Source organism: Gobio gobio (genome assembly GCF_949357685.1).
Source record: "Gobio gobio genome assembly, chromosome: 12".
Taxonomy (NCBI): domain Eukaryota; kingdom Metazoa; phylum Chordata; class Actinopteri; order Cypriniformes; family Gobionidae; genus Gobio; species Gobio gobio.
The window spans coordinates 15473081-15498269 of record NC_137105.1 but is presented as its reverse complement, the minus strand read 5'-3'; the positions used below and the strand labels follow the sequence as shown (position 1 = coordinate 15498269).

At 38.1% G+C, this 25189-nt stretch overlaps 2 protein-coding genes across 4 annotated transcripts in view; one reads left to right on the top strand and one right to left on the bottom strand.

The window, feature by feature from the left end:
* The window catches only part of tnfrsf21 (tumor necrosis factor receptor superfamily, member 21), a 33270-nt gene extending 14499 nt beyond the window's left edge, over positions 1-18771 (bottom strand). The window contains exons 1-4 of one of the 2 annotated variants that reach the window (XM_079831054.1): positions 18312-18771; positions 11545-11758; positions 11122-11433; positions 8829-9353 (exon numbers count right to left, since the gene is read on the bottom strand). In XM_079831054.1, coding sequence (XP_079687180.1) covers positions 8829-9353; positions 11122-11433; positions 11545-11758; positions 18312-18392 — 1132 coding nt within the window. In that variant the 5' untranslated portion in view covers positions 18393-18771. Of the gene's footprint in view, positions 1-8828; positions 9354-11121; positions 11759-18311 lie in introns of both variants that reach the window. The other variant, XM_079831053.1, reaches the window with a different exon arrangement.
* Positions 18772-24522: 5751 nt separating this feature from the next.
* cd2ap (CD2-associated protein) overlaps positions 24523-25189 on the top strand; it is an 85610-nt gene continuing 84943 nt past the window's right edge. For both annotated transcript variants that reach the window (XM_079831120.1, XM_079831119.1), the window contains exon 1: positions 24523-24800. In XM_079831120.1, coding sequence (XP_079687246.1) covers positions 24797-24800 — 4 coding nt within the window. In that variant the 5' untranslated portion in view covers positions 24523-24796. The remainder of the gene's footprint in view (positions 24801-25189) is intronic.

Genomic DNA, 25189 nt, shown 5'->3' with positions numbered 1-25189 from the left:
TGACAAACAGTTGCCTCCAAGGGAATCCTTCAAAGAGTGAACCCCAGAGCAATCTAAATATTTTAACCTACACTGTATTCATATATGTTGCATATTTTTCACTTGATACTTATTAGTGGTGTTTGCTATTGCTCATACTTAGGGTTAGGGATCTGAATGTTCCCCAAGGTATTTAACTTCAGTATGTACTGTAACTCATCCAGCTCCATTGCAGTGCTACAGACATGAATGATAAATCGTGAATATATTCAAAGCATTCTTTTAGGTGATTGAATATTTGATGCGTAAAATGTTTTTTGAAAATTGTCTCAGATTTTGTGGAAAAGTCCCATAGATTCACAATGGCGAAGGAACACGACCCATATCAATGATACTAAACAAACAGTGCTATGGATCAGAATACAATGTGTTCCAAGCAAAGGTGAATTATTATTATTTATTTTTTTTGGAAAATTTACAAATCTAGTATTTCATTGTATCTCCCCGCTTGATAATAACTGTGTAAAAGCAGACTATTAAAAAAGTGAAAATAACACCCAAAAGCCAATAAATGATATTAGTTTTAAACATTGAAACTGTTAAAGTCAACAACTGTAAAAAAACTGCAAACCACTTGTGATCAACCATCGAAGATGCTTTTTGGTCGATCGGATCTAGCATTGTCAAAAGTACAGAGTTCGGTACTGAAATCTTCCCTCTAGCATTTTGAGCACTGTTGAACAGATTTATAAACACCACTGATTGGCCATCGTGTTCACAAGCTCAACATATATGTCTGTGATTGGCTACAATTATCAATGCTTCAAAAACATGTAAATAGACGTCTTTGACGCTCTTCACCGAGTGCTTACAAAGATACACACGGGAGCATTTGAAAGCAGGCGTCTATCAGCGGATCCGTCTATGAGCGGATATATTAGGGAATGGTGAGAGAACATTGTGCAACGTAAAAAAACATGTAAAGTATTAAAATACCCCTTTTAAAATCAATAACTATTCTATAGTTTCTGAAAACCTCTGGTTTTCTAAGAGTCTATTGTCAAATAACAAATTATAAATCCTGTAAACGTCCATGAAACTTCCATGAACCCAACATAAAACAACACAGATCAATGTAATCCATGTTGAATTTGTCTCAACTGAAGATAAACGTGACCGAGTTCTGCGTAACAGGATGACTGTGGGGGACAACTGCTGCTGGAAGGTATTAACGCATCTATCTGTAAGCCAGATCTGTCTTATTTGGGATCCATCTGTAGCAAATTCACTGCAGCTCTCTGGGGGTTAGCGTGCCACTGACTGTACTGCGGATCTAAAAATGCCAAGGCCTGCGGGCAGCCCATCCTCTCGTCTGTCGTTTCCAGAGGTCGCTACGGCATGACTGCTCTGTCTGAGTGATCTAGGCCGAAGTCGATAGGTTGCGTGACGCTTTCCCGCGTCTGTGACTGTACTTCGTGATGGATTTAGTTGCCCTAGTCCCGAAGGCAACTTTTATAGAATGCTGGGAAAACATGTGCTGCCAGTATCTGAATGTAAAGTGCCAAAACTTGTATGTGCTTCAGTCAGTCAGTACAATGTTATTCTTAAACTCTGTGGCTATCTATCTATAAACACTGTAAAAACATTTTTTTTTTAGATTTTTCTAAGTAAATAAAAAAAAAATATTATAGTATAATAATAATATTTCAGTCGTTCTCCTTCAGAATTCACATTTGATTCAATGATACTTGTCTATCTGCAATTCTGCATGCAATAATAATTTTAAAAAAAGTGTTATTAAAAAGTACCTGCAGTAACACTGACATCGTGAGTGATGCATGTAGTCACAAAATCACCCTTTTGTGTTTACAGGAGATGTAATTGAGACATGTCACTACCAGGTGTAAACAGCCAACCACTTGTGAACGACCACCCTAAATGCATCATAGGCCCTGTTTACACCTGGTATTAAGATGCTTTTTGGTCGATCGGACCTAGTGTTGTCAAAAGTACCGACTTTGGTACTCAAATTTAAAAAATGCGATGATACCAGTGTTACACTCTAGTATTTTGAGCACTGTTGAACGGATTCATAAACACTTCTGATTGGCCATCGTGTTCACACGCTCAACATATGAAGAGTTTGGTTGCAAAACGCGATAAACGCCATTTTTTGACATTTGGATTTTATTATTGGAAATCACTGTTTAGATGTACCTTAATCTATGTGTGAATTGCTGCCATTAATAAGATTTGAAAATGTACATTTTAAGCCAACTATAAAATGTATTTTTTCACAAAACGCGATATCCGCCAGCCCAGTTTCTTTACAAAGTGCGATATAGAACGTTCAGGATGCCGCGCAAGCTCAGGATGTCACGCGAGGAGAGAGTCACCGCCGGTGAAGTGCTCCGAGTTTGCTCAGTGATTTAACGATAATATCAAAACAAAAAACATATTTTTAAAAAGAGGATTCAATAGGCTAACTAAAAAACGTTTACCAGTTTATACTGTAGGCGAGCTGTCAGTCACGTAGGCTACGTCACTGATCAACAGCTGTCTGTCAGTCAGAGAATCAAAGCTTCAGAGTCAAGCTAACGTTATGGATTTCGATGACGGATTGGAGCCGGTCATTCCAGCTGCTGTTGGGAGAAAGAGGAAGGCATCTTAAGAAAATCATCAAAGGGAGAAGACCAAACGGGCAAGGCATTCAGGGGAGGGAAAACATCCAAAGATTAATTGTTGTCATCGTGCGACTGCGAGTAATGTTGGTCTGTCATGCCGACACACACACACACACACACACACACACACACACACACACACACACACACACACACACACACACACACACACACACACACACACACACACACACACACACACACACACACAAACATTGATTCACTAGCTTTTCTTAATGGTATTACAGTAGTAGAATATAGCCTAAGGTGGATATATAGCGTTTTGCAAAAAAAAAAAAAAAAAAACGTTATGTTGTGTATGTTCTGACCAAAACTAACTCGGAATCTTATTATTATTAATCAATCTTTGTATATACTATTCCATATATTTATGATGTATTGTTTTTTTAACCAATTTAAGATGTTTGACAATGTTAAGATAAATATGTTGCATTTTGGCATGGTTTTTGACTTATTTATGGACATAAAATTAAATAAAAAATATCCTGGATTTGAAGAATATTGTGTCCCGGCCTTCACTGAGCTCAAGTAATAGTTTAATGTACAAAAAATTGTGAATGAACTTGACTGTTGATGTCTTAAATAATAATGTCAAATAACCAACATTTCTCAAAATGGATATATCTCGTTTTGCAACGAAACTCTTCATATATATATGATATATATCTGAAACATATCACTTTCACAGATACACACAGGAGCGTTTGAAAGCAAGCGTCTATCAGCAGATATATTAGGGATCGGCTGAAAGACGCCTGCTTTCAAACACTCCTGTGTGTATCTGCGTAAGCGCTCAGTAAAGAGCGTTGATCATTGTAGCCAATCACAGACATATATGTTGAGAGTGTAAACACAATAGCCATTGTTTCTCAATGTTAAGTGGTCTCTTAATTTTTCCAGAGCTGTATATGTTGAGCATGTGAACACGATGGCCAATCAGAGGTGTTTAAGAATACCTTCAACGGCGCTCAAAATGCTAGAGGGAAATGCTGGTATCGTCACATTTTTTAAATTACAGAACCGACTTTCGACAACACTAATCGGATCACAAGTAGACGAGGGAGACACATGCGTTTACACCTGGTGTTTTAATCCATCTCTTTTGTTCCTGATTTCTTCTAGGGGAGGGTCTATGGGCGGGTAAATGTATGGACAAAATAAGCTCGCACAATTTGCATATGAACACGCGCCCGGAGACGACATATGGAGAGCATCAGCTTTTGTTTCTGCTCTGACAGCCGCAAGACCGCGGCGAACGCTGTGAGTGTGTGTTAGAAATCAGGAATGGTGAGAGAACATTGTTCTTTGTACATTTTTCGTCTTCAAACCAAACTTGGGTCTCCAGCCAACAAAGTTTAAATCCCGTCTGGCTTGCACACTTCCCATAATGTTTATCCATTAAGTCAGTAGGCGGAGAGTAGGTGGTCTTTTGTGGCTGTTCGAATGCATTCGACCATATGAGCGTCTACACTACAAAAGCAATCCGGTCGAATGCGTTTTCGACTACCTCTGGAATTAGTCGAAAGTGGACAAGCTCAAAAAAATCTTAATACCAGGTGTAAACAGGGCCATAGTGAGTGATGTATGTAGTCACAAAATCACCCTTTTGTGTTTACAGGAGGCGTATTTTAGACATGTGTCACTAACAGGTGTAAACGGCTGACCACTTGTGATTGACCACCTTATGCGCATCGTAGTAACAGCTGTAAAAACAAAAGGCATTGTGTGAAAGTGGGGAAACACGTTATGGATCATTTGCCTGTACAAAGACAATAGCTTATCAACCACAGCCGTTTACAACAGAACAAAGCCTTAAGGTCTTCATATGAGAAATCAAATGAGGTGGCAAACCGGCTGCAACAGGTCTAGGTTGGCTGGGAAACAAAGAAATCCTCAAAGGGAGTCAGGACTTCCCCCCTTTTAGTGAGTCGCCGTGGTGGCTTTACCGGAATGTCTCACAGCAATGCAGCCATCCCATAAATCCCTGACACCTCATACACGATACCAGCCGCAGTAATTACCACTTCCCCATCAAAACAATGATGAAGACCAGGGGAGGCTCACTAGCAAGGGGAACCTACAAGCTTCCCCCGAGTTTCCCTGACTCTTACACAAAGTGCTGGCAGAGTTGAGCTCACCCATGAAGTTCCTAATCATCTCTTATAAAAGCCCCAGCCCACCCTGATTCTGGGCAGTGGGCTTTTATAGATAACACCTATTGCAGAGGTTGTTATATGGGGCATACATGCGGGTGGTTCTACGTCTTTGATCTCCGCTATGCGTGCTTTGTTATACCTCCAATGAAAGAATTCATTATTTGGACGATCGCTCCTTCATCTTTATATACGTTTCCCATGCGGCCCTTTATGGCCATTATTTCACTAATGTAGTAAACGGACACACATGCACTTCAGGCCGCCCAATTACACACCTTGAATGCATTAGGGAAATGTTTTGTGTTGTGTTTGTGGAGGCAACCGGCTGTGTAAATGTTACCTGTGCTTTCTAACATGATTCGAGGAGGCTCTACTATCTCAGTTTAGCGTGTAATAAATTATTTGCTCGCAGAAGTCAATAAACAAGGAAATTGTTCACGTTTAGGAGTGCAAGGGAGAAAAACACCACAGTAAAAATAGCGCAAATGTTTTCTTTTTTGTACCTGGTGGAAGTGTTTAACTTTTTTTTTTTTTTTACATTTATGCTCCTGAGCAGGTCATTGTTTTTCATGGCTAATTGACTTCTTGAATGTCATAAAAAGTATTCTTAATCCATTGAAACGAAAATAGTGTTGTATTTTACTTATATAAATTCTAATAAATAACAGTAATGTATAAATAATAGTAATTGTTAAGAGTCCAGAAGAATGTGCTTGCCCTTTCAACAAAAAAAAATGGTTGCTAGGGTGTTACGGTGTGGACAAATTTATCATTGTGTGGCTAATTTTTAATGGACATTTTAATGGGAGTCCACGTGATTGGGAATTTTGCCTAGGGCGAACAATTTCCCCATGCACATTTTGCATTAGGTTTAGTTGGTCATGTCACTATTGATGAGAGACAATGGACATTTTTGCTATGAATCATTGCTACATGGCCTAAATTTAAAATAGCCCAGCTAAAAGTCTCTACGATATTCCGTTCCCTAGATTCTTCAGTGTGAGTCTAAGATATTTTTTAAGATATAAGATATGGAAGTCAATGGCTACCATCAACTGTTTGATTCACAACATTCTTTAAAAAAATATTTGTGTGTGTGTTCAGCAGAAGAAAGAAACTCATACAGGTTTGGAACAACTTGGGGCTGAGTAAGTGATGACAAAAAGTTCATTTTTGGGTGAACTATCCCTTTAAGGTACCAGTCACATTTGTAGGACTGTGTGGAATAAGTTGCATACAGTATGAGTCACATACCCAATACCCAAGAGTCCCCAGCAGAATATGCCCTAAATTCAGACACCTCCGATGACATAATTCAGTCCCTCTTCTCATCTCCCACAAGGGCATAACCACTGATAAACTCATCTACCAGTAAACCACAAAGAACTGGAATAATCTGGTTCCAACTGCTCACAGTTGAAGCAGTCATACACACACACAGGCGGATATCTGAGGCCGATATAAACCGGTGTCTATCGCCACAGTCCCAGCTAACCTAGCAGCCTCTGATACACAGTATAAACCTGGTTATGGGGCAGAGTGTGAAATAAATAATAAAAGAGAAACCCCAGAGAAGTACAGCAAAGGCTATCCAAGGAGCAGAACGAGAAACAGAAGGAGATCAGGTTCTATATGATCGTGTGACTGACAGAAAACGAGAGAGGTGTTCTTGACAGTGGCCTTGTTTGTTGAAGTTAACTGTTAACACTATTTCAGAAATCTATATTTGGCATTCAACAATCTAGTTCTAGTTAATGGTGAAGTGTGTAAATCCTGCACAAGTTTGAGGACATTCCCGCTGCCTGCCATTGGTCAGTCAAACAAGTAGCCATGCCTCAAAATCATGCCATTGGTTGAATGATTGTTGCTGGTCATGATTCTCAAACAAACAGAGCAATGTTTTGAAACCACCAGTGTTACACTTTTCTGCGAAAATCTACCTATGAATGATTTACTAACAGATTATTTAACATAGAAAAAATACACATTTCACCTTTAAGTTATTTGGTTAAATAACTTAAGTGAAAAATTGAATTTACATTAAGAAATTAGATTTTCAGATTTGAATACAAAACAATTTCTACAACCTTCTTTAAACCATTATTTGTATTACTTACAAATGATAAAAAAAAGAAAATGAGACGGATCAGACTATTTTATACAGGGGATATGGTGATGGGAAAAAAATTAGATGGGAGGAAAATTTATACTTCAATGCTTTCTTTGGCAAAATATATGCATTTGCCCACAGAAATATAGTTTTTCCTCCCACCTCATTATTTCCATCATAAAAGTTTTGCAAGCTAACACGGAAGTTTTGAAAAAGAACATGAAAGTATAATTTCTCCCATCTCATTTCTTTTTCTACCATCAACATGTCCCTTTAGGGCTCTCAATTTTATGCTTTCGTGTTGTTTACGGTGCATTCACACGGGGCGTCTGCGTTAACGCTTCTCATTTACTTTGAATGGATGACGTCATGAGTTGCCGAACTGAATTGAGGGGTTCCACTGCCTCGCATCACTGGCGTTGTTTGCGGCAGAAGTTGAAAAATGTTAAACTTTTCAAGCGCCAATGCAGGCATCAGCCAATCAGATCGCCTATATAAATACCCTAGTGCAAACGCTAACCAATTGCGTTCATTCAACACCGGAAAAGTAAAGTGATTGGCTGTTGTCACTAGGGATGCAACAATACAGTTAGTCCACGGTTCAATATATACCTCGGTTTTTGACCACGGTTTTCGGTTCGGTTTGGTTCAGTTTGGTTCTGATGGCTTGTCACATCAGTTTTTTGCTTTTCTTTTTTTAAGCGACAGGAACAGCAAGAGGTTAAGGAGAAAAAATACTTTTTTTTTAATTGAAATACTCTTTCTTTATTTTACTTAAAATAATTTAAAAAACCTTACTTAAACTTAAAACTTCACTTTAAAATAAACCCTTGCCTGCACAGTGCACTAGCACTGTGTAGGCAAGGGTTTATTTTAAAGTGAAGTTTTAAGTCTATTTGTATAATATAAAGTAAATATAAAGATTTACACTGGCAGCTCAGAGCTGTACAGCAGCATTTAAGTATGAAATTGAATGAATAAATGTAAAAATAAAACACTACATAGACTTCACTATAAAATATAGATTGATTCTTATTAAAGCTACTGTATTAGTTTTTCAGTCAAGAGCAGTGAGTGATTTTCTCTTTGTCTTTTGTTGTTGTTTTAACATTAAAGGGATAGTTCGCTCAAAAATTAAAATTCTGTCATCGAGAAATGAATACAGGCTCGGAACAATATTAGAGTGAGTAAACAATGACATAATTTTAGAGGTGAACTGTCCTTTTAAGGACAGCGTGTTCATAGGCTGCGTTGCTGTCAATTTAGAGGTCTTTTAATAAGACCTGCGTGCATCTAATGTACAGACACACGCCGATTTTACTACTTTCACTTTAGACATAACCGACTTTGTTTATGTTAACCTTGTGTGTATTTGACAGTATTAGCGCAGTAAGACTAATTAGTCCAGTAATCGCGTGTTTGACAGGCGTTTAGTGCGCGCGCTCGGAAAAGCGCATGTTAAAACAGTGCATAAGCACGTGAATGAAATGTTTAATCGGCAAGGCTGTAAAACGCATGCAAATAATGAACTTTCGTGTTTGTGAATAACTAGTGTTCTGTGAGTATAACTCTACCACTAACGTGTGATGTGAATGTATGTCGCGTTGTTCAGTAGGCCTATATAGGGATGGAGGCCAAATTATAGAATTTGTAGAAAAATAATTAATTAAATGCAAAACCGAAATTCGCAAAACGCAATTCACAAGCGCGTATTGAACCGTGAATGCCGTACCGAACGGTTCATTATTGTATTGAGAATTGTGGCATCCCTAGTTGTCACTATGATGGTTGCATCACCACCAAGCTGCAGACAAGCCCTCTATCAAGCTTCGATGCGGAGGCTCTCGTGTGAATTTGCACTGTGCGGTTTTAACTCACCCTGTCCATTTGAGTAGTAGATCCACCTCTCCTTGGTCTGTGCTGGAGAGCTAGGCTTCTTGTGGATGGCTTTCTCCATAATGCTGCTGGGATCTTGTCTTGGACCCTTTTTTAGCACCCGCGAACTGCGCTTTACGCTGCATACCACGATCACTACCAGCACCAGCAGAAGCAGCAGGACTATCATCCAAGGCAGGTGCTCATTGATGTCAAAGTGCTTGTGCGTGCTAGGCCTCGGCGAACCCCTGCGGATAGGCCGGTAACCCGAAACTTGGGCCTTGCCCTCAGACAGAGTCTCCACAGCCTGTTGATTGGCAAGCGGTGGGGCTTGTGATAACGACAGCTTGTGTTGCGATTTAGGAAGGTCCTGAGTTGCAGCAATTAAGAGTCCTCCATCTTCATCACTAGCCTTGGAGGAAGCTGTGGTTGTGGGAATGTCTTCAAAGCCGAGGGCCGCGTCTGTGCTACTGAGGACCGGCTCGGCTACATCCAGAATCTCTGCAGCTGGTAAAACTGCAGTACTTGCTGTGTGCAGAGTGGATCATTTAATAGCAGACAAAAACAGAGAGACAGAGAAAGAGAAATAAATACAGACCTAAAGATGAGCTTAACCTAGACAACAAAACAGAAGGGAGAGTATCTAAATCTTTAATCCAGCATCAAGCTGGCATGTGTAGATGTGCTCAGCCAACATAATCTCACATGGATTTCTCATCTTAACTGCTCAGATCTGACCCAAAAATGAAAGTCAACGCAAACTAAGGAATCAGAAATTGTTCTCTTATGGAAATGTAAGATAAAACGGGCACCAATACTACTGTCAATTTTACCACTGCGGTTTCAGTGAAACATTGTTTTTCCCATATTGGCCCCACTTTATATTAGGTGGCCTTAAGTACTATGTACTTACATCAAAAAATAAGTACAATGTACTTGCTGTGTTCAAATTGTATTGCAAAACACCTTTGCTGATATTGAGGTGGGATAAGGGTAGGGTTAGGGACAGGTGTGGTGGTATGGGTAAGTTTAAGGGTAGGCTTTGGTGTAAGGGGAGTGTCAACTGTGTAATTACAAATGTAACTACAGAAATTATTTACAGACGTAAATACAAGCAGGTATTTTTTTTAAATGTAAGTACAATGTAAACACATGCATGTACAAAATAAGTGCATTGTATCAAATTATTAATTAAAATGTTAGTACATAGTAGTTAAGGCCACCTAATATAAAGTGGGTCCTACATATTTTTACATATACGCTACCATTCAAAGTTTGGGGTCGGTAAATTTTTTCTTAAAGAAATTAATACTTTTATTAAGCAAGAATGCATTAAAATGATCAAAAGTGACAGTAAAGACATTTATTAGGTTGCAAAAGATTTCTATTTCCAATAAACTGTTCTTTTGAGTATTCTATTCATCAAAGGATCCTGAAAAAATGCATTATGGTTTGTACAAAAATATTGAACTTTGATAATAATAAGAAATGTTTCTTGAGCACCAAATCAGCATATTCGAATGATTTCTGAAGGATCATGTGACACTGAAGACTGGAGTAATGATGCTGAAAATTCAGCTTTGCAATCACAGGAATAAATTACATTTTAAATATTCAAATAGAAAACAGCTATTTTAAACTGTTGTAATATATAAAAATATAACTGTTTTACTGTCTTTTTTCCCAAATAAAAGCAGCCTTGGTAAGAATAAAGAGACCTCTTTCAAAAACATTAAAACATCTTATCAACCCTAAAACGTTTTAACAGTAGTGTATGTGTAAATTAAAAGATGCAAAATGATGATTTTGGTCCATTTATTATTATTAATAACAATAATAATAATATTCAGATAGCAGGCAATAGAATTAGGGCTCTAAATGCCTAGCAGACTCTAAGTGGTTATAAGCATTTTAAAAGCTGTATCTCATTAATAGCTACATCCATACAGGTCTAAAAAGAGTCCTCTTAAGAAACCCTACTGAGGTGGACACCATATTCACGTCACATACAACCACTACTGTATTTAAACACCAATTTAGGGAAGTTGATGAAGGGGTTGAGCAATCATGTTGAACAGAGGGAGCTGTTAGTAACAACCGAACCCGTGGAAGAAAGAAAATCTATCTATCTATCTATCTATCTATCTATCTGTCTGTCTGTCTGTCTGTCTGTCTGTCTGTCTGTCTGTCTGTCTGTCTGTCTGTCTGTCTGTCTGTCTGTCTATCTGTTTGTCTGTCCATCTGTCTGTCCGTAACTAGACACACTAATCAGTAAGGAATAGCTCTACATTCTCACCTCTATATGCTGACTCAGTACTGGAAACCGTGGAAACAGAGGCTTCTCCAAGTAGGACATAGACTGAACTCATTGGAGTTGGGCCACACACACTGTCTGTCTTCTTGGTGCCTTTAATCAGCAGCGTTAAGCCCAAAGACAGGCAATCTGTGTGAGCTCGGCACTTCAGAGCATCTGATGCCACGTTGGAAAAGGTGCCACGCGGACATTGCTGGCAGCGCACATCCTCTGTTTCACTTCCTCGCTTTCGGACGCCCCACCCCGGTGGACATAATGAGTGGCGCTGACACTTTCCACCCTGGGAGAAGCTACCTGGCGGACACATGCACAAGCGATCAGTGGTGGATGTGCAGGGGGTTTTCTCGACAAAAGGGGTCTGGCAGCTTCTCTGACAGCGGTGACACTGCTGAACACCGTTCTCACCCCGGGTGAAGGTGCTGTCCGGGCAGGGGCTGCATTCCCGTATGCTGGCCTCTGTGCAGTGGGAAGACACGTAGGTGCCCGCCGGACACTTGTCGCACACCAGCTTGTTACCAGTGGTGGGGTCGATGTGTTGGTAGTGTCGAGGAGACAAGGGCTTCTCTGTGGTCGTGCTGGGGGTCAGTGTGTGGGTTAAGACGTCACCGACCAGCAGAAGCTAACAACAATGAAAGAACAAGAAGAGGACTGTTATGCAATGACAATACAAACAATCAAAACACACAATATTGTCTATTTAGCATGAATGACCAATGTGTCATCAGTTTGTATTGTAAGAAGAGTCGACAATATAATATAATATAATAAAGACCACTGGTACTAGAAAGAATGTTTTTTTTTTTTGTGTAATTCGATGGCTACATATTTATGTCTTGTAACAACTACAAGACAAATTTGACATTTTTCTAATGTCAAAATCACCAGCAGAAGAGTCACTAATTTAAGAAAATGAAGTTATTTAAAGTTGTGATGAAACAGAAGCAGATGTAGCACCATCTGGGTGAAACGGATTATCTGAAAAAATGTAGAGCAGGGACTTGGTTCTGTCCATCAGTTGTTGATTGCTTGGATGCAGAACTGGGGCTGGTTGCATAAACCGTTAAGACTAGTCTTAGAAGTTAGACATCAATTTTTTTCTTTCAGACTGTTCATAACTTTTTTAAATCAGTTACATAAAAACATAGACTGGCCTAATTTGATACGAAAAGTAAGACTGAATGCCCCTTGACTAACTGCTAGTGGGTCATACTAGACCTTAAGACACTGTCTTAAGATAATGGCTTAGTTTATGCAACTGGCCCCTGACTGCGAGCTTGCAGTCGATTGTCAGAAAGGGGCAGGGTTTATATGGATACAATGACGGAAGAAATCCAGCACATTCCAAAAATAGATGAATTTCAATTTTATGACTTCCGGTAACGGCCGTAAGCGAGTCTAGTTCCGGCGGAAGAGTGACCTCTGACCTGGCGCATGATTTATTGACAAACGCTGAAGCGCAAAGGACAGAGAGAAAAAAAACAATGGTCACGAATTAGAAGTCTAAAATGAGAATTTTTAAGTTTAAGTTTGTTGCTCAGCCTTTTTTGTTTGAACCACCAGAGGCGTCTACTCTAACCTAAGCTTACGCTACTCCTACATCCTACGTCATCAAAAACGCATCGCTTCCCTTCAGAAGACCTTTATAAACCCCCTGGAGCCGTATGGATAACTTTTGTGATGGATGGATGGATGGATGGATGGATGGATGGATGGATGGATGGATGGATGGATGGATGGATGGATGGATGCACTTTTTGAGGCTTCAAAAACTCTGGCTCTACTCACTCTCATTATAAAGCTTGGAAGAGCCAGGTTATTTTTAATATAAATCTAATTGTGTTTGGCTGAAAGAAGAAAGTCATATACACCCAGGATGGCTTGAGGGTTGAGGGTGAGTACATTTTGGGATAATTTACATTTTTGGGTGAACTATCCCTTTAAGGACTAAAGGCCCGGGTATACTTTATTGCAGTTGAGTGCACAAGCCTTTCAAAGTATACTCCTTTGGCTGTGAGCGCTGAACGTGTTTGTCTTAGACTTAATTTTCAAGTGCTCAAGTTTATGGCGAAAATTACGTCACATGGACTGTGCGTGGAATGTTGCGAAACACGGACTGCCAAAATATACTTTGGGCTTAATGCATTTATCTTTGGACCAATCAAACTCCTTTCAAATCAATTGTGATATTGGAAGACTTTCAAACTGCTTCACTAAAAGGGAATGTAGACATATTTGTTCTCCTTTTTTTCAATTTTATCAGGCCTTAACTGTAGACTTTAGCCACTCCATGCAATTAAAAACACTAATGTGCACTGTCCCGGATGGGTACAATTGTCTTAATGTGTGTATTTACTGTTAACCAATAAAAAATATATATATATAAAACGAGTATGCTGTACAAAAACAATTGTCCATTGGGCATATAAAAAAGGCAAAAATCACCATAACATTTAACTATACCTTTTCGGTAATGAGCATTTTGAAATATCTTGTCAAAATATAAGGTCCAGATGACCTCAAGCATTTTATATTGTGACATCAAAACGCAGAGGCATTGGATCACCATGCATTTTTTCCTCAGTCTGTGAGCAGAAATGCAAGCAAGTCATATTTCCTCTCTAAAACACTATGACAATAAAAGTCTGCATAACATTTACAGTTTGCAGCAAATCACCCATGCAAAAACACTTCAACAACATTGAACCCTGGAATGTGTTGACAGCACTCTCACAGCCCGGTGACCTTCAAAATAACTTTTAATGACAAGAAGCCTGTAAACACAGCCCCTCTTTGGTTACTTCGGCTTGAACGTGCCCCATTGAAAGCCAAATTCCGAACATAACGGTCCTCGTTTCCTCCGGCGCATCCAGCAAAGCTGACTGCGCAGAACTGCACCTTATATTCTTTATGATGCTAGCCCACATTTTGGCCTCTTGGGCTCAGTACAAAAGTCGTCACCAAAAAATATGATGCTGGAAAGCGTGAATATCCAGCGCACAAGGGCCTCGCTGCATCATCAGTTTCTAAACACAAAGTTCTATTAACTGCTGATCATGAATCTCCTGGAGTTTTACTACAGTTCCTCAACAACAGACCGCACAGAAGAAGTATAAAAGCGCAGAAGACTAATTTCCTTGCTAATACGGGGAGGGCTGAATCAAAACAAACATGACATTAATATTCTTCCAGCCAACACATACTGACATCGCTGGGAACCACAGGGCGATGCCAGACCGATTGGGCTCGGATACACGTGTTCCTCTTCGTGAGGTGATGGGGATTGTTTCAGGAGGACAGACTGAACATGAATAGCGATTAGACAAAGCTGTGCTTTCCCAGCGGCCTTAGCTCTAGAAGAGGGCCAGCAGTGAGCTAACCGACGAGGGTTTGAAGTAGGCCAGCGAGGGGGACAACTTCACTGATGACAGGACAATGTCTGTTCGCTAAGTGTGCTACTAAAGCAAAGAATGAGTACCCTGTTGCCACACAAGTTTTTTTTTCAACCGACTCTAGAAAGAGGAACATCCAACCTAAGATAAGAGGAACATTTGTTCACGCACTCTTGCTTTCGATAGACATGATGTACAAAACAGTAAGACATGTTACAACTTCACCTTCTCATCCCATCCAAAAACAGTGTCTGGGTTAGAAGTAGACTGGGTAAACCCAACCTGATCTGCTGGCGATTTGATTTCGCCCTGCAACTCAGTCTGGAAACCTGTACATTCATTACTGCTTCTGTTACACTTTTGCGGGAACCAATCACAGACTGGCTTATCCACCTTGCGCGCTATTGGCGGGTTTAACACGATGACGGATAGAGAGGCGAAGGGTCGTTGCCCGTTGATCACGCCTCTTGTGGTTTGATTGGTCGAAGGACTATCCAATTGCGTACAGTCATTTGAATTATGCTCGTTTATCACGCCTCTTGTGGTCTGATTGGTTGAAGGACTATCCAATTGCGTACAGAGTCATTTAATTTATGCTCGTTTATCACGCCTCTTGTGCAGTAGAAAATACATAGCAGACTCCCCAGACCAATGTTCAATCTTAAATTGAGCTTGGTCTGGTAATAGCCAGACAAGGTTAAAAGGGCACTTCTATTGAAACCTAATATACAGTCTTGGGCATTTTTATGAAAGTTTATATAGACTGACTTATTATGTGAAAGTGTATTCACATTCTCGACTGTCCATGTCTGTTTAATGTCTAGACATTGGAAAAATATGGAGTACTGGCACCAATTCAAAACGAATCCTTTTATAACTGTGACTTTCAAATTGTCACTTTTAAAGACACCAGAATATCTCTTCATGCACTCATGTACAAAAAAAGTATACTACCCATAATGCCACGAGAAACAGCAAACAAGCAAAAAAGGCTTGTTAAATAAGTTCACCCAAAAATGTTATCCCATAATTTACTCACCCTCAAGCAATCATAGGTGTATATGACATTCTCCTTTCAGACGAATACAATCAGAGTTATATTTAAAAATGTCTTAAGGACGTCTGACGTCATCGTAGCGCCAGTTGCGCTTTTTCTTCGCAAGGACGAATGTATAATTAGTATAATTGTCATAATACACGTGTCTTTTTGATTTTCAGCATTATATATTTTGCACCCACAATAAAAACTTCAGAGCTCTAATCATAAAACTAAGCATTTAAATATCATCTTCATAAGACACAATGGTCCTACTTTATATTAAATGGCCTTAACTACTATGTACTTACATCAAAAATATATTAGGTGGCCTTAACTACTATGTACATCATTTGTATTGCAAAACACTTTTGCTGATATCGAGGTGGATATACGGGGAAAGTTAGGGACAGGTGTGGTGGTATGGGTAAGTTTAAGGGTAGGCTTAGGTGTAAGGGAAGTGTCAACGGTGTAATTATAAATGTAACTACAGAAATTAAATACAGATGTAATTACATCTAGGTAAGTTTTAAAATGAAAGTACAAGGTAAAAACATGTATGTACACAATAAGAGCATTGTATCAAATTATTAATTAAAATGTTAGTACATAGTAGCTAAGGCCAACTAATATAAAGTGGGTCCGACATAATTATTGGGAGAGATAGAATAACAAGTTATATTTAAATGCATGTTATGTAATTAGTCTGTTACATGGATATAAAAAAACCCTCATTGACTTACATTACAAGCTATCCGAATTTCATCTCACTTTTGGCTATATAAATATAAGCAACTGCTGTAATTACATAAGTTTGCTCAGTTTGGGTCTCTGAATAATACTGAGGTTTTATCCTCCTCAAGTGAGACATATTGTCATTATATCGTTCTATATGAGGCATAAAATCCTGATATATTAAACATGATACAAAATATTTTACTTATTAGATTTTGTCTAAAACTTCAACAAATCCTTCCATTTAAAAAAACAATGTGATTTTTCATATTTATTTCATATGTCCAGCTTTAAATGGTTAAATTATTTCACGCAGTAAATTACAGCTAGCAATGCTTGATTGTTGACTCTATGAACTATCTATGGCTCTAAATGACTCATGGGGTTTCCTGACTAATCTGTGAGTAAATGGACTTGGCATTTCATTGATTACATGAGCTTGCAATCTGTGTAGAATTTACATAACTTTATAATTATTTAGAATTACTGAGTAACCAATGATGAACTAAATGCTAAAGATATGTGGGCAGACCAAATGTAAAAGTGTTGTAAAAAGAAAAAGAAAAAGAACCGAAAACCCTAAAATCCACGTGTTTCTTCAGTGAATTTGGCTATATAGATGGACTTCAGGATAGGGTTTGTGAACGTTTGTTGATTTACAAGACAACATATTGTGAAAATCTACAAGAACAGACACAGGGACAGATGTGATATCATAGGGACTCCATGTGCCAGACTCTGCTAGACGAACAGGGCACCTGTTACACCTCAGACACATCATAACTTTAGACTGCATAGCAAGAACAAACACTCCCTGTCTGGAGCCATTCATGCCCATTTTATAATCAACAACAGCCAATGAGTCTGCAGGCGGCATGAATGAGCGAGGAATATTCCTGCAAATGTCAGGCCACCTGCCAAACACATTGCATCATTTGCATCAATGCCAATAAATACATTTTCAAGGGTGCATGGATGATTCAAACTGCTAATCCTTCTGGCGTTGTGAGGCTAATAATGTACATCAGCCCGCATTGGTATCAAACAACTAAATCCAATTTTTGAAATCTGAGCTGCATTAAGAGATTTAATGGTGCCCTGATAAAGACTTGCTAATGGATGATGTCTGATGCGATATATACCAAATTAACCTCAACTGACTTCATACTGCATGTGCATATTGAGTCATGTAAATGTTTACAATACATTAGGCATATTAAGTCATGTTGGGGTATCTTCAAAACAATAAAGCCATTGTATATTTAACAATGACATAAGTTGTGCAAATGTCTTTAAAATTATATCTGTATACATCAAATATACAATATTAAAGAAATGACAACAAAACCATGACTATAGGGATGTTAAGTCATGTAGATCTCTTTAAAATAATGAATAATATTAGAGCCAATCAACAAAACAACAAAGAGATATTAAGTGACTGTATTTGAAATGATAACTAGGTGGGGATATTAAGTAAAGCAAATGTCAGTAAAAAGATTTATAGGAATATTATAATAACAAAATGTAAATGCTCTTAAAATGATGTATACTCAAGCACAAAATGCATACTTACCATTTTAATATCACCTAAAATAGGTCAGGTTGTGTCCCTAATTTAACATTTAGCAATTCCACATTTTAAAGAATTGGTATTTATTCATTTAATTGTTTTAATATTGACTAATGTAGGATAAAAAATGAAAACTGTCGCACAAACAATAGGCTATAATGACAATCGTTGCCATCCATACTTTATCTATCTTACGCTGTGTCTTAAAACCTAGGTGCGCCACAGTGACTATTAACGTTTCTAAAATTAAAATAAATGATTTGTTATTCTGTCCTCATCTTTTGTTTTGAGCTCCATCCTCACTAGGCTACTGTAGACTCTAGTATACACTAAGTGCGACACCAGGTACATTTACTGCCCCTTTAAATCGGACAAAAGCCAGAATATTCGAGGAGGACAAGAGAAGCATAATGCGAAAACAAATGTATCCTTGACTTACCACCAGCGACCAAGTCATAGACATTTTCCCAGGCATTGTCCCAATGGAATCACTCTCGTTTAAATATGCCCAGGTCCACATCTGTTACTTTTCGGCTTCATAGGTGGAGCATCAGCATCTCCGCATCAACAGGACACCCACATTGTTGTGAGGTTATTGTCCCTTTGCTGGGTTATTCCCTCAGTGCACAAATTTCGTCCACTGACGCCTTTTTATAGTCTGTTGCCCGGAGTGAACGGGTTTCAAGTAGTAGGGGATAAGCGCTTGGTTTTGGAAGAAGAACGCTATAATTCCCATAGCGATGATGGATGGATCTGAGGACTGAAGTCTGGCTGCTGTTTGTCCAGGTTACGGACTCCCTGTGCCGCAAAGACGGGCTGCGGATGATGGGCGGGTACTGGCGACCGACGTCACAACCGAAACTCGCCACTGGCTGCTCGGCGGCGACGCACGCCGTATCAGAGGCCTGATCCGAGACGGTTTCCGGGAAGATACTGGGGGTGTTGTACTGTAAAGTGTACAGTAGTGTACGCTACAGGGCGTTAGACTAAAATATAATAGTTATGACTAAAGTTGTTGCACAGGTGTACCGTGCACCCTCACAAAATTAATTATCATTTTGGCACACATTGTGGCAAATCATTAGCTACAGTAAACTGGTCAATGTGACTTTAAATCTTAACTTTATATACTATCGGTCAAAGGTTTGAAATAATGTGTTTTTATGTTTTTGTAAGAAGTCGATTATGCTCACCAAAGCTGCAGTTATATTGTGAAATATTATCATTAATAATATTATTATTATTTGCATTGTCTGCAGCCACTTCCTTTAGTGATTCTAATATGGTTTGAAAACTGCTCAATATTTTTGTGGAAACTGCTGTGATACATTTTTTTAAAAAGATTATTTGATTAATAGAAAGTTCAAGAGAACTGCATTTATTTGAAATAGAAATCTTTTGTAACATTATAAATGTCTCAACTGTCACTTTTGATCAATGTAGGGTCCTTGCTGAATAAAAGTATTCATTTTCTTTTTGTTTTCAACATTATTTATAAGAAATGTTTCTTGAGCACCAAATCGGATTTCTGAAGACTGGATGCTAAGAAATTCAGCTTTACATCACAGGAATAAATTACATTTTAAAATATATTCAAACACAAAAAAAATTCAAACGCGTGTCTGTGTGTGTGTGTTTCTATCCCGGTGGGGACTTCAACCTGGATGCACACAGACGGGCCTTGTTTTAAAGGTCCCATGGCATGAAATTATCATTTTATGAGTTTTTTTAACATTAGTATGAGTTCCCCTAGCCTGTATATGGTCCCCAAGTGGCTAGAAATTGCAATAGGTGTAAACCGAGTTCTGGGTGTCCTGCTCTGCCTTTGAGAAAATGAGAGCTCAGAAGAGCCGATCTGGAATCTTCCCTGTATGTAACATGAAGAGATATTCAGAGTAACAGTGTTCATTAATGCCTGATCTGTGATCAGTGATTTCTGATGTGTAGCTAATCATTCAAATTCACACAGACTTTCTTTCTAAATCGTTTAATGCTGTCAGTCCCGCCGCTGGCCGTCTTGATGCCCTAAGCGTAATGCATCAGTGTATCAAGCCAGTGACTAAAACGATCAACTTCACATCGTTTCTGTTAGTAGCATGAAAAAAATCTGTTATTTAAATTTTGATTAGACGCTAGATTAGCGATCAAAGAACACTCTCTTTATAATGTTCGGATCTGTCAATCAGACGTCGCGAGTGTATCTGCACACTTGTCCAAACTGCCGTTTTAACGAATGACACTGTTATGCTGCACAAAGCTCTTACTGTTTTCCTGTCGATGTCGTGTTTGCTGTTAGTTGTGGTCAAAGCATTTTGTGAGAGAAAACGCGCTGCAATGACGAGATCACTGCATTCACGCGAACAACAGACTGTCTGTGTGCTCAATGCTCATAACTGCAGCTTTTCATGTGATGGGAAAAGATCTAAAAAATAATGCTATAATCAACACTTTGACGATTCGTTCATCTCGACGGCTGTGATGGTAAAAAAACGTAGTAAAAGTATTCGAGAGGGGTTCCACATGTTACAAAGTTCGTAGAATAAGGAGGAAGAAGACAGGGTCGTCATGACTGAGACTCGTGTTTATTCAGAACTCTCAGATACAAACAAAATAAGCTTGCGCTCACAGCGCTCTCAGCAACTCGGTACAATAAAACTTTCTCAGCTATCTTTCTCCAGCTGGTCCACATGCAGTCCGTCTCTCTCTCTGGCAGCGCTTGCAGACCTCGCTAAACCACGCCCCCTCCGCCACATAATCTTATACTCATTTCAAATGCAAAGATGTCAGCCAATCACAACAGTGGGCGTTTTCACTGAAGTCTCACATCAGACACGCCCCTTGAAACAGAGCATTCAAGCCAGAGGGCTAATTTCAGTATAGAAAAAATGCTTTTTATTTCTAAATTATTAAATTTTTTGATGTAAAAACCATACTAACAATATAAGTACACCTCAGGAAACATAAAATAATAAAAAAAAATCCATGGGACCTTTAAGGACTTGTGTCACCGTGGGGACCTAAATTGAGGTCCCATGAGGAAACAAACATATAAATCAAACAGAATAATTTTTTGTGAAAATGTAGAAAGTTTTCTGTGATGGGAAGGTTTAGGGGTAGGGTTAGTGTAGGGGATATAATATACAGTTTGTACAGTACAAAGATAGTAAACCAGACATGTGTGTGTGCGTGTACGCACAATTACATACATATACACACAATTTGAAAGCATCTAGAATTATTATTAATATTAATTTAGAAAATCAATAAAATAATCATAATAAACTACAAGTTAAAATATAACTAAACTATACATCCATGTATGTATGTAGGCTAAATGTTTGCATGTATGCCTATGGCTACACTGTCTAGTCTCATTTGCATTATTATTTGAAAGAAAGTACCGCATCCAAACAGTCATTGTCACGCCTCAGACATATGCAAACAGAATACTCTTCTGTGTCACTGGCACAAGGACAGGAGATCATTTCCATTGTGTCTCAGACAGGCAGGGCTCAGAGGCCAGTGGCAGATGAAGAGCTCACCATCTGGCACAGGCCCACACGTGCAACTGAGAGCTAAAAGGGTGAAATGGGGAAATGCTCTCACGTGCCACATAGTTTCTGCCCCGGGAAATCACTCTAACTCAGATGAGGTTGAGGTTGACTCAGATGATAGGGTAAGAGAAAAGCCTCGGTCGGACTAACATTAGTGCATCCATGCTGAAATGTACAACAATATGGCTATTTGTGCCACACACCACAATATTTCACCAACACTGTGGACTTAAAGCTTTTCCATTTTACTAGTTATATTTATGTGTGCTGACACCAGATTGCTTGTTACTCAGCATATTCTGCAGAATGTAAAGGGATGTAAAGAGAGCATCTATAGTTCAAGAGTTCACAGAAGCAACCAAATCTTTACATGTCAGTCATTACTAATTAGAACTGCAATACTCAAAATAGCCTAAATATTATATGTAATTAATTTATATTATATTATTCAGTGCTGTCAAATCGATTAATCACGATTAATCGCATCCAAAATAAAAGTTTGTGGTACGTAATATATATGTGTGTGTGTACTGTGTATAATTATTATGCATAAATACACACTCACTCATTCATGTATATATTTAAGAAATATTTGCATGTGTATATAAATATTTGATATATAAATATAACAAATCTTTATTAAATATATACATGCATGTGTGTGTATTTATATATATATATATATATATATATATATATATATATATATATATATATATTACACAGTACACACACACATATATTACATCAACACAAACTTTTATTTTGGATAATTAATCGTGATTAATCGATTTGACAGCTAATTACATTATATTATATTATATTTATTATAAAAGTTTCAAACAAACCCCTATTTTTATAGTTTATATCATAAGCTGAATACAAAAATTTATTAAAATTAAGTTCCATGAAAAGGGTCTCATGTTACTGATAAGCCCTTTTCCCATCATATGCAAAGTTTTTAGCATAAACAAAAATCAATTTCAGTCAATTTGAGGCTTTGTGGTGCAAGAGAATAATGAAAATAACATAATAACTATGACCTGCCTGGTGTACAAATCATTTTTGTATCTGAACTGCAGGTACATTCAGCAATCAATGAAGATTAAAGAGTTTGCTTTATATTTTGACACATACCACCATTTGATTTCATGTGAAAAAAAAGACATTTAAAGCCATATGGAGAACAGAAAAGTTAATTAAAGAAAATACAGTTTATAGTAAAAGAAAATACAGTCATTCCACCTGTCTTGGTTTTGAAGATTGTTCATATTCTGCCCTCTGCTGGAAAAAAAAGCAGTTTTGAGGACATAGCGAGACTTTCATGAACCTTATTTGATGAAAAAGCCATTTTTATTACTGATGTTGGATTTAAGGGAGTTCTACAACTAGGACTAGGTTTTGTCAGTTGGTACTAAGGCAGTTTAAAATGAATGTTTAGTAGGATAGATTCGAGATTTCTGTTTGTGCAAGTCTACACAATTGCTTAGAGTGCCCAGCAGGGAGAGACAAAACCACGAGAATATATTCAAAGAAATACTAACTACTTTGCAGGTCTAAAGAAAGTAAAATGACAAAAGAAAAGAAACATAAGGTTATTAAGGCCATTTGCCCTAGAACAGTCTTGGAATGATGATAGTAGTTTTGAACTGTGTTTATGAGAGGATAAAATAGACATTTATAAATTTACAATTTGTGCTTTGGAACAACCCATTAAGTTTCAATGATGTTTATGTCTAGGGATTAGGGAAGACATGGAAAGGATGACTTCATTCTGGAGCTCCATTTCTAGTGGAAACCATTGGACCTTATGACCCTAGATAGATATTTATTATGTAGATGGATATAAATTGTGGGTTGACGCAGTATCTTGGCTTTTTCTGAACACAGATGTTTTTAAGTGTAATATATTTTTCCATAACTCTTATATTATTATTAGTTTAATTATCTGTATAAATGTCATTTGTATGCATCTTTTTAGTCATTAACTAAATGTTGCGTGAAGCAATATAGCAGAATAATACAGTTTACAGAAATTCACAAATTTTTAAATGCCAAAATGTTTTAAACCAGTTCTTGATGACAGATTGCCAAAAGTAAGCCTCTAAAAGCCCAACACAAAAGGACAGAGTATTTTTCCTTTAAAGGGTTAGTTCACCCAAAATAAAAATTCGGTCATAATTTACTCACCCTCAAGCTGTTCCAAACCTGTATGAGTTTCTTTGTTCTGCTGAACACAAAATAAGATTTTTTTTTCTCCCTATTATGGAAGTCAATTGTTGCTTGGATCTGCTTGGTTACAAACATTCTTCAAAATATCTTCTTTTGTGTTCAGCAGAACAAAGAAACTCATACAGGTTTGGAACAGCTTGGGGGTGAGTAAATTATGACAGAATTTTCATTTTGGGTGAACTTTCCCTTTGTTTGATTAGTTTTCTCTTAAATATCCAATCTGATCCAGATAACAACATTATCTGAGCATTTTGCTTTATTATTTAATAGATTTTTGTTTTACAACAGTGCCATAGCACAATGTATCCATCCATATTACCATGGTTATATCCCTCTTATTGTGTGATGCAACTGATCTTTCACAGTAAATTGAATTGTTTGTGGTTGTTCTGTAATCATGGACAGAGAAGATATCATTTCAAACCAGCCATAAAAACTTAGGGAAATACATGCTTATGGAAATTGCCTTTGATTGAGGCAATTTCAGTGTAGGCTACAGTTAAAAGCATAATAGCCAAATTTAATGCAAATAATTTAGCCACAGAGAGACATTCAGCTGAGCGGAGACGAGATTTCAGAGCCACGTCATCGCCTACATATTCTGTTGACAAAAATATCTTAAGTGACTGCAAATGACTGATATTCCCCACCCCAATGTAAATGTCACATATGTAAATGTCCTATACATAATATAACAATACATATATATTAATTACATTTATATGTAGTAAATCACTGCAAGATATGCGTGGATATGAACATTTATGCTTGAATACTCAATTTACACTAAAATGTCACACTTCAGCCTCTTGTAGGTATTCCAGCGAGGAACTCTGACTTCTCGCGGGATCCTCCCGGTGAAATATCGCGGAGGCAAATCTAAGAAAGGTGGAGACTTCGGGATAACTTCCTGCACAGTACTCTTAAGAATCATACCTCATAGTTTAACAACAGGCCGACATTTAAACCAAGTCGAATGGATTAACAGCGCAAATAAACTCGCAAACAAGCACTTCACCAACACGAATCCACGCACAAGTAGGATTTACTGCTAGCATTCAGCCTGCTAGCTAACATCAGCTACCAGGACGGCAGATTGTACACATCAGATCAAGACGGTCTCGTATCGAAGGACAGTATGGGTGAGTTCAAGTCGCTTCTTATGGATCAGTTGTTATAATAGTGTCCCTTCGCGTTTCAGCTTCCAAGGAAACAGCGCAAACGTGTCACTTAAGCGTCATTTAAAAAGATGAAACTGTATCCAAGTTGAATAAAGGAAAGAGAAAAAAAACTTGTGATCAAATGTATATTTGACTAGGCGCCAGTGTCGCAAACTGGCTAGGCTTGTCCAAACCAGTAAATTCCATTCGTTTTGCGTCAAGATGAATGACTCCCTGCCCTTCCACTACAGTATTATTGTTTACCTTTCGGATGTAACTTAAGTGGCATTGACTTTGTTTGATTGGTTTTAAAGCAGTTTGTACTAGTTTGCTGTGGCTCAGTTCCAAAGAAGCCCCCTTAAAGCTGTACT